General features: G+C 35.3%; 1 protein-coding gene across 3 annotated transcripts; it reads left to right on the top strand.

Moving 5' to 3' along the window:
• The first annotated feature begins 6,482 nt into the window (after positions 1–6,482).
• Positions 6,483–14,041, top strand: stard15 (StAR-related lipid transfer (START) domain containing 15). Of its 3 annotated transcripts, none has more exons than XM_056769983.1 (6): positions 6,483–6,843; positions 9,810–9,957; positions 10,919–11,022; positions 11,457–11,574; positions 12,825–12,877; positions 13,631–14,041. In XM_056769983.1, the coding sequence occupies exons 1-6, from the start codon at positions 6,697–6,699 to the stop codon at positions 13,847–13,849; spliced, it is 789 nt and encodes a 262-aa protein (XP_056625961.1). In that variant the 5' UTR covers positions 6,483–6,696; the 3' UTR covers positions 13,850–14,041. The 3 variants fall into 3 exon arrangements, with proteins under 3 accessions (XP_056625961.1, XP_056625963.1, XP_056625962.1); XM_056769985.1 differs by lacking the exon at positions 6,483–6,843 and adding an exon at positions 8,129–8,221; XM_056769984.1 differs by lacking the exon at positions 6,483–6,843 and adding an exon at positions 8,136–8,221 and having other exon boundaries at positions 9,794–9,957.
• Positions 14,042–15,498: the final 1,457 nt, after the last annotated feature.

Raw genomic sequence — 15,498 nt, 5'->3', positions numbered from 1 at the left:
TTCGTGCAGCAGAGCCTGCGTTAAATACTGAGCAAAACCCCTTTTGTTCAGGGAGGAGCTTGGGAGGTCCAGCAACATGACACTTCGTTTATAGAGTTTATAAAGATGACTGTATATATCACAAGGTGCAGATAAATGTTATTGAATTTATAAAGTGTATAATGACGCAGTGTAAAACGGCCTGGTTACATTATGCTCATTTTTACACAGTTATTCACACGAAAATAATTGTACTTGTCATTAAAAAATATAACCAAGCTTCTGTTGTTAGTATCGTTAAAATTAAGTTTTTAAACATTGAAAGGAAAACATCGAGGAACTGACACTATGTCTCATAATTTGAAGGAGTAACAATTATGTATCGGTCTAAGGAGCACCGAAGAAGATCAATTACACAGTCTCATGAATCAGTGTGAAAGGGATTGTTTACAAATTAACTCAAAACTTTTTCATATAAAAATAAGTTTGTCAAAGAGTTATGTATAGAATTTATCCTAAAACAAGTGGGATGCATGAAGAGAAATACACATGCAAGTTCTAAACACACACAATGTTAACACATACAAAACCTCTCAAACACATCTTTTTGAGTGTCTTTGGGTTAGCTGATTAAATTTAGTGTGCTTATTTAAACCATTTCCTTCACAGTCCCCCACAGTCCCTACACATGTTTACTTATGTTGCTTTACACAAAAGTGAATTATGTGCTAGAGAAATGCAGCTACTCTAAAAGCTGTTTTAAATTATGGTCATGAATAAAAAGTCCTGAGGGAGACATTTTTTACCCTTACTTTGTGCCTCTCTGCCAATGCCTAAAACATTTATGTCCTTTAAAATAACACTTTAAACAACAATTTACTTTTCTTTTTCTTGTCAGAATTCTGAGCATTTATTTTATAAAGTGATAAATTAACAAAATGTTCCCTGATAGGATGAGCTAACTACACATGAAAAGTTTGGAACAAAAAATCTTTTCAGTCAAAACTTTGTCAAAATATCTGTGACACCCACCTTTGCCTTCAGTAGAATAAAACATTTATCAGCCTCGTGCGCTATACATACAACGATGTTTAAAAAAAATCAGAATCACATTCACACCACAGATTTTTTTACATTGTTTTTGAAAGATTTATATTTTTTAATTGTTTACCTTAGTTCGACACTGCTGCCATACAAATGAAATTGCAACCTGAAAGCCTGAAAAAACAGTAACTTCATTCATATAAAGTTGTTAAAGAATCTCCTTGCGTATCTATTGCAGTAATGGCCTCAATCTGAACCTGTTTCCAATAAACATTTAACTGCACAATAAAAGAGGTCAGGTTTTAATGCAGTTGGATCACATTAGAGACAATGGAACCTTAAACGTGTGATATTTCTCCTAGACATGGTGACATTTAAATACCTCCTGCAAAGGCTCCAGTATCCAATGTGGAAGTAGTTTAGTTTTTACATGACCCCGAAACCCTAAAAAAGGTAATACATGTAATAAGTCTCGCGAATAAACTTAACAAAATGAAATGATGTTTTTGAAGTTAAGAAGTATTTGTTTCACGAAAGTTAAAGTGATTCAGTATTTGTTATGAGTCCAAGATGATTTACCATAAATGTGTCAAATGTAACATGAATGATTAAAATGTCATGCTCTGCCAGGTAGTATATTTTTTTATTTGAACTAGGTGTGACTCTTGAGTACTTTAGTCTTTATCCTATAATTCTACAGTAGGGATGATGGTTAAAGACTCCTCATCTCCTCAGGATGGCCCAATGCTCCATTAGCTGTGTGGTATTTTGTTGTTAGCAAAGTGTCAGTGAGGAATTTTCCCTCATTGCCCTGCATGTGAAATGAAGCCTTTCTTTTTAAATTTCTCATTTTTTAAGTTTAATTGAATATCAGGAACATCAATTAGGTTCATTTAGCATAGTGAGGTATTTTCAGATCTGGATTTTCTTTCCTTACAAAGAGTAAAACCATCAGGGATCAAGGATGCAGCATTTTGCGGTGGACCGCTATAGACGGATGTCTGCCACATCGAATATCATATCATACGTGTGGGAAAGCAGATCTAACTGTTTAAATAAGAGATTAATTTTAAATCTGACACATTTGTTTCTTTATGTAATTACTCTTAAAACTGTCTTAAAGCGATACCCAAAAAGGAAAATTCTGTAATTTACTCACCATCAAGTTCCAAACCTGTGTTGTTTTGCTGAAGACAAAGAAGATATTTGGAAGAATGCATGTAGCCTAACAAACATATTAGTTAAACTGGTATCATTCTACAAAATATCTACAGCAGAATAATCGTTTAAAAAGGTTTGAAGTTGAAATGAGGATGAGAAAATTATTTCATCTTTGGATGAACCATCCCTTTTAAAGCTTGGTGCTTTTTCAGACAGTTATTATATAGATGCTTTGCTGTTAATATATTCAATACATTTAAAGCAAGCATTTTTAAAATATATGTGTTAAACATAAATAACTTAAAGGCAATGTTAAGCATCCTCAGTTTTTGCTGTATTCCAAGTTTCAAAGAATAAACATTCTCTGGAGAACCATTTATTTGTTTTGATCTATTGATTACTATACAAGCTTTCTATGTTGCTCTGATGGCGTGAGAATTACATTTCAGTGAATTAATGTGAATTTCATTTCAGTGAATGTGCATATCTGTGCACCAAAACATGAAAAAACATAAAATAATTTAAAAGTATTTGAAGGATTAAATTAAAATAAAAACTCAGCACAGATTTACAATCTGATCTACTCACATGAGCTTTATTCCTTGTTTGTGATTCCATGTCAGAGATAAAATATGGCATATTACCTTGTTTAGGTCTGTTTCTTCAATTATTTTTATGGCCGTGTCCAGGAGTTGCCATGGGGCCTAGTGTTAACGTTCAGCTCAGCCACAGCCACAGCCAGGGACATACATTCCTTTGCAATATTACCTTCACAGGGAGAAGATTTTCCAATTTATAAAATTGATTTTTTATTTTTTTTAAATATTTTTTAGTGTTTAGGAGATATGAAAACATAAACATTCTTTGCTATAAGAATATAAAGATTAAATGCACATGGTTCTTCCATGAATTTTCTGGTATCTTTGCAATAAACAACTGAGAGAATCATTCTGGTCAAGTCTGTGAATTGAATAAATAGGTCAGCTGGACTGGACAATGATAAAATGATTTAAACCCCTTGTCTTCGGTTGGTTTATTTTTGCATTTTTCTTGGACTGTGTAATCCAGTCTGTGTTTATGACACTTTTGGAGAAATATTGCTTTTAATCCCATACATCATGAGTCCTAATACATAAAGTGACATTTATTTGTGAGTAAAATTGGAAAAGTAATGCACATGCCATTAGAGTTGCTGACTTTTGTTTATGAGGGACTGTAATAGTTTTTCTCTTCCTAAAAAACTGTTAATGGTTCTGTAACACGGTATAAATAATTCCAAACCAGGAATAAGAATATGCATGCAGTATGAGATGGTGGTCTAGTGGGTTAAACCACTGAACTGGAAAATCAAAGGTTGCTGGTTCAATCCCAGCATCCACCACCAGTGTGTCCTTGAGCAAGACACTTTACTCCATGTTGCTCCAGGGGGATTGTCCCTGTAATAAGTGCACTGTAAGTCGCTTTGGATAAAAGCATCTGCTAAATGTAAATGTATTAAGAAAGATTAAAATTTTCATTCAAAATAGGGGTGACAAAAGATTAAAACAATACTGCAATTAAAGTGACACAAAACAATATTGTCATAAATGTTATCTCCATTTATTTCTAAGGAAAATAAACAAATTTATGTACAGTTTATATAAAATAGCAGACTTTTATTTTCTTACACAGCGCTGACTGTAGTTGTGTAAATGTCTCTTTAATGGACTTTTTTAACGTTTCCGGGTTTCTCAGCAGCATAAGTCGTCATAGTTGGGTAAACTTCCGTTGTGGTGAATGGGAGCCTACCACAAATATATATTTTTTTGTAATTTGATGCAAAAATATAAAGCTGAGTGTTATAAACGTACATACATTTATAAAAATTGAAAATCAAAAAAGCTTTGAAGGATTTACGCTGCTTTTTGTAGTTAAACACGTCATCACAGGCTTGTGAAAAAGGTCCATAATATTAATGATCCTTTAAAGATCTCATATGAGATTAACAATTATGTTTGAATAATGGCTATTGGAGCTACATTAAAAATACTTTTATAATTTTTGCGAATACACAGCCTGAAATTACAATATAATGTGTTTCAAATGAAATGAGTAGGATTGTGTTGATGGTGCTTTACTCAGGATCAGGTCACTGGTAGACAAACCTCAAGCGAAAAAGGTCAACAAAAAGTCCTCTTGCAGTTTCTTAATATGTGTTTGTACGAGTGCTATGGAAAAGTTCAACAAGACGAAGGAAAAGTTCAGCAGAGCCACTCACTGCTCAATGCACTTCATATCCACTTAGCATAAGCCACAGTATTTTTGCAGTGGCTGCAATGTTTGGACTTGTGAGATGTGTCATGTGTATACATCACAAACTGCTCTGGTTTAAGCCGACTGAGTCAGTCTAAATTGAATCATTGTGCTGCTAACCCACACCATGGATGAGGTGGGCCTGTGCGATCCGATGACCTTGGCACATGGAGGAGAACACTGAGATCAACTTGAGACATTCCAGCAACACATTCAACAAAGCCTGTTAATTCTGGACAGCTGGAGATTACAAGGCTGAAAGTAAAAGTTGGATGTGGAGGCGACCACTGGCTGACATTTAAAGGCCAGTTCACAAAGGAGATAATCACGCCCCAGGAATACTAATTTAATGTGGCATTGTTTCAATGTAAATACAGCAGTGAAGAGCACATGTTGCACCTCAAAATGCAGGTTCCAAAAATGCTTTTATAGTCTTATGTCATAGAAAAACCTTTTGTAAATGTTTTGTTTATAATCAACCAGGATCCAATGTTTTTTCATTTTTACTCTGTTGATGAATGGTAGAACTAATATCATAATTATAATTATAAGAACATTTTCAAATTTCCAAATAATACATAGAGGACTGAATTGTAAAAAATATTTTATAGACACATTTACATTAAGATTAATGTTCTCCGATGTTGAAAAAATCTTTATAAGCCTAAAATTGTATATCTGTAAAATTGCCTATATTTTCCAAGGGGTTCATGAGTGCCCTCTTGTGAACAACCCTTGTTTCATTTAAATTCTGCTCAATTGCAATGAATTAATAATATGCAATATATAATTGTGACTGTCTGTGAAGGCTAAAATACCAAAATATAATTATGAGAAAAAGAGCATGAACTTTCATTTCAATATTAATTTTTGACATGCCATTACTTAGTCAATATTAAAGATATCAAGGTTATTTCATGGAATATCCTCTACATTATGTGGGATGATTCTATGTAGAAAACAGTAAATCACAAAAAAATGACTTTAGCTGGGTTCACAGACTGGGTCACAACTGTGAATACAACAGTTTAATATGAAACCTGCAATTGTGTCTTTGTTACGTTTATTCTAAATCATAGGAAACTATTAAGGCACATTTAAGATAAGTGACCAAAATGAACAATATTATTTTATCTATCCAAATAAAAAGATCTTTGATCGTACAAGAGGCCTTAGTAAATTACAGACATCCCATATTAATTTGCACCTGCAAACATTTTTAGAGCGGTCTTGTGCATTTATGTTAACACTGGTTAATTTAGGTCCAGTGCTTAATGTGCACGATTCAAGTACTGAAGTTAACCTACAGCACCAAATAAACTAGTATCATTTTATTCTGTATTCTCTGTGGCACATGGCCTGAAATAGCAATCTGCTAAAAGCCCAGCAGCTATAAATTAGTATCATTCTGTCTTTCCAAACTTATGAATTCAATTTCTAAATGTCAAATACAAATAGATTTTCATTTTATTAACATTCCGTTAGCATCCAAACACAACACCATTAATTTTATTTTATGGCAAAGGGAAGTTTCAGGTTGACTTTAACAGTTCAATTGAAATTTAAGGGATCTGGATTTCTGGAGAATATTTTTGCTTCTGAATTTGCTGTGTTTCGTGAAAATTCTTTCCAACAAAACATTTTTGTAGGCTTTGGAAGGAATCATCTATCCAAAAAACACAAACATAGCTGCCCAAACCACACTCCTAATCAGTTCAAAGCAAAAGAATTTTACTTTTACCAGGCACGAGTAGACGAAGAAAAGACTTTAAACGAAACAGTAGAAGCTGGATTCGGGCAACACACCTGCACAGGTTAAACAAAAACTCACGGAAAAGAAATCCTTTGACTTGACAAACATGACACCTGATCCGCGGTTCATCATTAAGTCTGACCAAATAAGCCCTTGTAGACTGCTCCACCTGAAAAACGACATCATGGTAACGTGATGCCTCACTTATATAATGCCTTCTCTCTCTCCAGTATACAGGAGTCATACAGAACTACAGAGGGGATGCAATACACCTGCTGCATGATAGCTGACATCAGATACTGGAATACATAGCTGTCATAAAAGTCGAACTAAACTAGAACACAATCCTTTAGACTCAGATAATTGACAGGTTTTTTGCTGCAATAAAATCCGACACCGGAAAACCGAGCGTTTATGAGAAGAAACGACCAGCTTCAACCGTCTGATCCACGGCACCGGGAGGCGAGATGCCAGTCCAGATACCGGACGACACCGATTTCTTATCGTTCCGAGATCAATGTGAGAGTCATGACGGCTGGGTCGCCCGGTATAATAAAGGAGGAGTGACGGTGTGGTGTCGAGATGAGGAGTGCAAAACTGTCCAGAAACTGAAGGCAAGTGAGCTCGAATACCTCAATGCGGAATCAATAGACGCACAAACACGAATAGTTAGAGTTACCTAAACAGTTTGCTTAAGGTGATTCATTGTTTACATTGTGTTCAGCATGCAAAATGCACTTGCAATTCTAGGCGCCAAGGATATTAATACGTCCACATTTTGTTGTACTATGTAAAATATAATACGAAAATGTGTAAGTAAGGTAGGCCTATAAAATGTGTAAATGGAAAATATCACGTGTGGTCCATCAGCATCATATCAGCATCAAACCTAATTCTTTAAAGAAAGGTCTTTTAAATTTTGAGGGACAACTATGTGGTCTAACGTGATGAAAAAAAACATTTTACCTGGTGTGAAACATTTACAAATCTGAAATTTGGCTATTTTATGTAGCATTGTGTTAGAAGAAGTCTCATAAGATACATGAGGTTATACACAGTGACGCAAGAAAAAATAGACTCATTCCCTCAAAGGTTCGTATAAGAACCACGTCTTTCTTTTGAATAATCTAAATTATTCTAAATCTAAATTATTAATCTAATGCTCCACTAAACTCCACTTATTTCTGGATCCTTTCAGCTAAAAATGTTTCTTCTATTCTATGACATTGAAGAACCTTTTGAAGCACCTTTTTAAAGGTGTGTGCGCTCTTTAATATAAGTAAAAATAAGTAAAACAAATGCTATAGCTATAGGGTTCAGTGATAAAATGGAAGGAGTTTTGTAAAGTTTTGTGGTAGGAAACCCATTTTCTCATAGGAAATACGTACCTGTCATACACGTTTTGCAGCGCCACAAAATACGTACCATCATATTGCTATAGTTTTGCTGTAAGTCCACTGGGGGCACTAAGAGAAGAAATGTATTGGTCCGCTAGAGAATGTGTGTCAGTGTCATGATTTGCCACCGAAACGATTTTATAAATAATTATGATTTGTACTGTAATAGATATTTTAGCGCCTAACCTTGGTCCTACCCTAAACCTAAAACTACCCACTTCCCAACCACGTAAACACGCAACAAGTCAATAGAAGTCAGACACCGATATTTATTGCAAATACTGACAAAAAACATTATAAAAACATTACAAACATAAATATTGTTGTGTGAGCACAGCAGGTTTTAATGACTGACGATTGCGCTTTAGGAATGCACCAAGAATTGTAAACTCGAGGTTTGCGTGTGACGCAATCGGAGCGGGGCAGCCAATGCCATTTCTTAGCGTAAGTTAGCGTAATGTCTTAACCAGTCACAAGACACATGAGAGCCAATGCCATTTCCCAGCCGCCGCTGACGGAGCCGCCGTTGACATATCGGAGCCATGCCGGTCCGGATTGGAGTTTTATGGTGGACGAAGAAGAGGATCGCTTTCCGGTCTGTTCTTTTGCCTCGGAATGATTGAAATAACTGCACTTTTTTAATAAACAGGATATGTAGCCATGTCTTTCTTTTTTTAGGGGCGGGGTCGTGTTACCTGCCCAAGTACTAAAATGTACTAAATCGTGCGTACAAAATCATAAATGTAGGCCTATACAAAATACATTGTCTGATTAAATTCAAAATCATTAAACCCCAATATAATATAATATGGTGTTGTTAACGTTACTGTTGTTGCAAATTGTGATACTGGGTAGCAATATGTACCTGATGGTACGTATTTTGTGGCGCTGCAAAACGTTTACAGAGGTATGTATTTCCTATGAGACCAGGTATTCCTTGAAGGAAGTGCCATTTATGGTTCTCCGAATGGTTCTTAAGATAAAATTTTCACTAATTGTATAGTCTGTTGAACGTTTTAATCCACAACAAAGACCCTTTAGTGGAAAAGAAATGTTCTTTATGAAAGGTTCTTTGGAACCATGCAGTCCAACCTTAGGGACTCTACTAAACAGTAGCTGTGCCTCTGAACTGCATACGCTTCCACAGAAGATCCTAGAAAAACAAATTGGGTTATGGTTATGGGCCATTTGCCCTGGGTAAACTCCACAGTGTACGGTAAAGCAGGCCAGTGTCTGATATGAAAGAGCGTTCACACAGAGACAGACTGCACCCATGAGATGTGCTGCAAAATTAAGAGCGGAAAACAGTGGTAACAGCGAGCTCAGATGAGGAAACCTGAGTCTCTCCAGCTGGTTTGCCAGACTTTTTATTTTCATTTTTAAAAAAGAGAATTTCTCTTGACGCATCTTTCAATGGAAAAAATCGTCCCAGGGTGAGGGCCTAAGACGAAGGTCTTTTCGGTAGCGATTCGGGCAGGTGTGGAGAAATTATTTAGTCTTCTGATATTGCAACAAAAAATGAAAGGAGATGACAGGCCTTCCTAAATAATTAATGTCGCTCTCCGGGGCACAGATGCGTTCTTTTCATGAATAATTAAGTGGCGTAGGCTTGACGACATTCCATTCATAGAGACTAAATAAAACTTGTTCCAAGAAGCCTGATGGAAATAAGGATGGACTGATCAAGCTGGGGTTGTAGGGGGGTGTTAATATATTATTAAATGATGCCAGGCTAGAGTTGATTGGGTTACACGGTTGCGTGCGTCGTTGAGACATAAAATATCTGATCACATTGCATTTGATGTATTCATGCAACCAAGGTAAGGTTTAGGAATAAGGTACAGCTGAATCGGAAAAAGCAGTTTTCACTCAGCAAGTGTGGTTTGAACATACACACAGAAGCAAACATGGTTAAATATTTAAAAATATAAATGTTTCTCACTCCGCTGAGAATCCTTTTACATTCACTGTTTCAACTTTGAACTCATCCTAACCTATCATGAGCAGGGCTTTAAACGTTAATGAAATGAATAGATGGTTATAAATAGAGGCTGGCTTTTGTCATCACAGTGAAATGGTTTTGATTATCATCTGTCTGGTAACACATTGTATTTGCCCTTTTTTTGCCCTTTTAGTTGTTCGTATTTAAAACGCTTAATTTTGTCAGTTGTTTTTTCTCTCAGATGAGAATTGTATGCAAGGATGTGACAGCTGAAACGCTCTACGACGTCTTGCACGACACAAGCTACCGGAAAAAATGGGACACCAACATGATTGACACTTTCGATATTGGACGACTGACGGTTAATGCAGACGTAGGATATTATTCCTGTGAGTCACTCTTTTGTCTTTTATGAGTTGTTATTTCCACTTTGTTCTTCCAATACACACAATCAATCAATTAGTCAATCAAACGCCCATATTTGGCCGCATTTAAAAAAAGTCTGAAGTAGTCTTTACAGGAGATTTTTGGCAGTCAAGTGCCAGAAATAAAAATCAATTGAGCAGACTTATGGTTAAACAACTCTCATACATGCTTTCTAATATAATGTTTATGGATATTTCAGTAATTACAGTATGTATAAAGAGACATGGATGAGGACACTTTAAGAGAGAACTATGTCAGATGCAGAAGATGAAGTATTTATTTGCTAATGGTTGTGAGTATTGTCATGCAATAGTTAAAAGTATAAAAAACAACTTTGCTCTGTTTTAGCCATGTGGTGTATGCATATATACATTATATATCATTTGGAGTTTATTTCCAAAATGAGATAACTCCGTTTTAAAAAATTTGTTTTGAAAAATTGCATTCCAATTAATATCAAACTTCAGTAGTTTTGATTTCTATACGGTATGTGTATACTTTTTATATTTATATATACAGCATGTCAAATACATAATATACCATATGGTAAGTATTTTTATTTTTTTGTTTTCGATATATATATATATATATATATATATATATATATATATATATATATATATATACTGTATATATATATATATATATATCCATACATCATGCCTTCTGTGTGATGGTCGAAACTGTAAACATTTCCAAAGTTTTATTTACTTTTTTCAATTATTTTAACCTAAAAAATCGTAGGGTAAAACATATTTACTTTTGGACACATACTAATGAGTCAACAATACTGTCAATTTACAGACGGCAGGGTAGCCTAAAATGAGATACCTCTTTTGATAACGGATAGGTAACATGCTCTTTTACCTGGTTGTTGTCTTAGTGGTATAACAGCACTGTACACCATGCATTTTTAATTTACAGGGAAATGTCCACATCCACTGAAGAACCGAGACTTTGTCACTATGCGATCATGGCTCCCACTCGGCAATGACTATCTTATAATCAACTACTCCGTCAAACACCCGGTATGTCTGTGTTTGGTCTGGACTTTGAGGTCTGTAGATGTTCTGATTTTATTAGACGTTTTGGCAAAGGCATCAATGAAGAACAGCACAGTGTGTCAGCTGGTATGTAGGTCAGCTTTCCAGGCCTTCTTGAGTCATTTGAAACAGAAGAGATCGGTTGCAACAGTCTGACAGGTATCAAGTAAACGGTCGGGTGACTGAATCCTCATGTTGTAATAAATAATTACATGTCTAGCGTCCTTATATCTTTCTACATTTTCTCCATATGACAATTTGTTAACCTAAGGCAAGATGATCTGTTACACGTCAGTTTAAAGTCAGCTTTTAGTGAAAAGCAATTGTCAGTGTTGATGTTATATTGCTGTTTATTTATTTCGTTTTTAATTAAGCATTGTGTCCCAGGAAACTCAATGCCCTTTGTTGCCGTTTTTCAGGAATACCCAGCGAAGAAAGATTATGTCAGAGCTGTCTCTTTACTCACTGGATACTTGATCCAAAACAATGGAGCAAACTGCTGTACTCTCTATTACTTAACGCAAGTGGATCCACGAGGTGAGCATTTCTATTTTTTTTAACACTGCCATTTTGGGTAAAGCAGTGGGGTCTTCAAGACACACAAAAACAAATTTCTTAAGCAGTTTTGTCTTGTTTTCTAGTACAAATAGACAAGAACGATAATATGTAAAAAGTAAAAGAAAGTAAGTTTAACATAAAAATCGGACAGAGGGGTAAGAAAAATAAACCTTAATTGGTACTTCAGAAAAAGGTCAAACAAAACAAGTGTATTCTACCCCATCGGCAAACTTTAACGTGTTTTAGCGTTTTAAACCCAAACCTCCTTAATTCTTATATTTTCTTTCACAAAACAAGACTAAATATCTTTTCTTCTCAAGTAAATGAATCTTGAATTTATTTGCACTAGAACACAACACAAAAATGCTTGGTAAGAAATTCATTTTTTGCAGTGTGGCTAGTCCGCAACCCCTAGAGGTCTGTGGAAGAACTGTGTTATAAAAGTATATGACTCATTATGGCTAAATTATTATTTTAATGGTTTTACATTATAGCCAAGCACGCAAATGTATTAAAATGTCTTGTTTTTAATAACAGGCTTAAAATTCATACTTCAATTCAATGAAGGTTTAACTTTGAAATATCTGTATACTAAAGCCCCAGCAACAGATGTGGTCGCCCCTCCTTCCTTTGGTGGAAAAGTACACAAATGCTTGTTCGCTGGAACACACTGTATGTGCTTACACTCCGCTTACACAGTTTACAATTTCAGGCCTGTATCACGCTACTACATCATTCCAACATCTGTGGAGTGGTGCAGCTTTATCATAATGTTTTCTTTAAAAACATCCAAAAATGCTCATGTTTAGATTAAAAGGGGATTTCATGATAGCTGTATGAAATGCCCCTCTTCTGCATTTATTGCTGCTCCTGTGCTATGAAGTGTAGAGCCAGAAATCCTTTGAAACTCTGCCTTTAAACATATTTTATGAATTGGCTGATGTCATCTTTTCCATGTTGCTTGGGGCGATGCATGGCTTTGATTATTAATGCTTTCCGTTGCTGTGATGTACCAGCTGTTTTTGACCTGTGGGACAAACACAAGTTTGTAGCACTTGTACAGTAGACTGTACCGTAGACACAGCACAGTAGTGTGAACCTTTAGTTTTGCATGCTGTTTTTTATGACAGTATAATATCTAACTGTTTGATCATGTTTAAACTGCAATTTTGTTTCTAAATGTTTTAATGCTGAATGTCTGATGTTAACGCTTTATCCTGCTCATACAGGGTCTTTACCTAAATGGGTGGTGAATAGGGTCTCGCAGTTTGTGGCACCAAAGGTAACAGTACAGTGCATGACTCGATTATATTTTCTTTTTATATGCATAATAATGAGTACATTTAATTAAATAGATAAACACTTCTGTATAATAAACATCAAACAAACATTCTGAGATCGTAAAAGATGTGTTTGGTAAAATAAGGGTTTACAATGGACCCTGAGGATAGTTACACTTTTACTCCAGTCGATATTTATTATGGTAGGTTTATGCTTTAAAATAAGTTTTTAGTATGGATACGGTAGATAAGTTTATGTCCTGGCTCTTCTTTGTACATTCATTTACAACCCAGAAAAAAGGGTTCAGTTCATTCAAACATTACTGTTTGCTGTCACCTTAATAATAATAACAATGTACTTTTGCATAAAAATCTGCTTATCATTTACTTAATATAATAAATAATATTGTAATTGTAGCTTAGAACATCCATTCCATTCCATTCCATTTTCTACCGCTTATCCGAACTACCTCGGGTCACGGGGAGCCTGTGCCTATCTCAGGAGTCATCGGGCATCAAGGCAGGATAAGCTTAGAACATAATATAATTAATTGATTAACACACAAAAATGATTTAAAACGAGCATACAAGACCAATGTGACATCTTATTGTTGAAAAACCTTTCAGAGGCCATAAATCAAGATGTTTACTTTTCATTTGCTGCCATCTGGTGGTTAAAGATATGCACTTCATGCAGATCCAGAAATGTGCAATGGGCCACATCATGTTAAGCGTTGCAAATTCTTTCTCCATAGGCCATGAAAAAGATTTACAAAGCCTGCCTAAAATACCCTGAATGGAAACGGAAACATGACCCAAATCTGAAGCCTTGGAGGTATCCAGAGCAGAACATGCTACCCTGCATCAATCTGGCTGACCTGACGGTCCAGAGAGCAGATTCACTGGAAAACATCGATGAGAGCACTTTGAGTGAGGAGAAAGCCCAGCACCACAGCGATGATGATGAGACCTAAAATTCACAATGACTCTCTCTCTCAGCCTGTGTGTGTGTACATAAGTGAGTTTGCAACATTCTCTGTTAAGGATGGTTTCCTCAAATGTATTCTGTAAATGTACATGGCTTTTATGGATTGAAAAGAATTACATAATATTGTTTTGCAGAGATTTTGGCATCTAAGAAGCATCACATTGTATTAGACATATTTAACAAACAAGACTTCAAGTTTAAAGGTGTTTGATTAACTGATTCAACATAAAAAGTCTTATCAATAAATGTTTTTATTTGTGGAATATCTCTGTCTGAAAGTGTGTTAACTTTATCACTCACATGGCTATACAAACATTATTTTGATGCACCTTTATTAAAGGAATAATTTAGCCAAAGAAAATTCTGTAAATTTGTATCCTTATGTTGTTCACAAGCTTATTTTTATAAAGATTTATGAAGATGAAAGAGGGACCGTAAAGCTTGGAATATGGTGCACAAGTTATTTGGGTGCATTTTTAGAATACATTTCTGCTACTTTTTGACATTGTATGACGGACCAAGTGCTCATTTGTGTCTTTTAGGCTATATATATACACACTGCATATAGAAAGGAAGTCCTAAGGGTTTTGAACAACACAAGGATTTGTTTGTGGGGTTGACTTGTCATTTCCGTTCAAACTATTTCTTTAACTGACTTCACCAACATCTTTAACAACACATTCTGTCAAGCAGTTACATGGCACCATCTTTCAGCCCTCACATTTCAAGGGCTGTTTTCCTGTGTGAAGTTGTTGCAATAGCACTGTCACTTCTTTATCTTTACCAAGAGGATTTTTTTTAAATAAGTAAAAACAGTTTGGTTTAATAAGACACGCTTTTGCCTCATAAGTCACCTGCTTAATTGGTTTCACACTTTATCAAAAATAAATGTTTGGTTATTTTTGGATTTTTTTTTAAATCCTATTTAAAAAAATATTTGTGAGACTTATATTCAATTCCAGCACTGTTAAGAAAAGTATATTTAGCAATATAAAAGCTGTTTTGCTCCTCATATCTATATATTTCATCCTTTAGGAATTTGTTTTTGTTCAAGTTAAAATGCTTTCCTTTTTCTTTTGGCAATAAGGAAAGTTTCCTCACAACGGTATCCTTTTTCTTCTTCCATAAGCCTACAGCTGGAGACCACTCCTCAAAACCTCTATTGTCTCAGACACTTCCTGCTTCCCATTGGAAACAGTTCCTGCCCACATCAATCAGATTGAGCTGGAGAGGAGAAAAGGAAATTCTGCATTTGAACCATTCTCCTTCTCCCACAGCACAATTTTTGCACAGCTTTTCCTCAAATCCCAAATCCTCAAATCCCTATATCACACCTGAACACAAGAATCATCTTTTTATTTTAGGATTTGCACTAAAATGCTGAGCAAATCTAAAAAGAGGAATACATAATCCACAGTTCTTATCTACAGCCATTAGCGTATCTTCTACTGTCAACAAAGAATTAGCATTCTGTTTATTTATTAACTTTCGTTGTAGATTGATTTACTGTTTAACTCGACCTCTTTTAGAAGTTTTTAATCTTGTTACGTTTTCTGAGACTGCAAACGAGGTTTTTGCGAGTTAAAAAGCGCTATTGTTATCGGCGGACATTCACAGACGCTTTCCCTTTAAGAG

The sequence above is a fragment of the Triplophysa dalaica genome, chromosome 16, assembly GCF_015846415.1.
Source record: "Triplophysa dalaica isolate WHDGS20190420 chromosome 16, ASM1584641v1, whole genome shotgun sequence".
In the NCBI taxonomy this organism is placed as follows: Eukaryota; Metazoa; Chordata; class Actinopteri; order Cypriniformes; family Nemacheilidae; genus Triplophysa; species Triplophysa dalaica.
This window is presented reverse-complemented; position numbering and strand designations above follow the sequence as displayed.

Excerpts from the sequence above, each read along its gene's own strand:
- stard15 (XM_056769983.1), top strand. The coding sequence starts at position 6,697 with ATGCCAGTCCAGATACCGGACGACACCGATTTCTTATCGTTCCGAGAT. Across the intron at positions 6,844-9,809 it reads AAACTGTCCAGAAACTGAAG|ATGAGAATTGTATGCAAGGA; the intron begins GCAAGTGAGCTC and ends TTTTTCTCTCAG. Across the intron at positions 9,958-10,918 it reads AGACGTAGGATATTATTCCT|GGAAATGTCCACATCCACTG; the intron begins GTGAGTCACTCT and ends TTTAATTTACAG.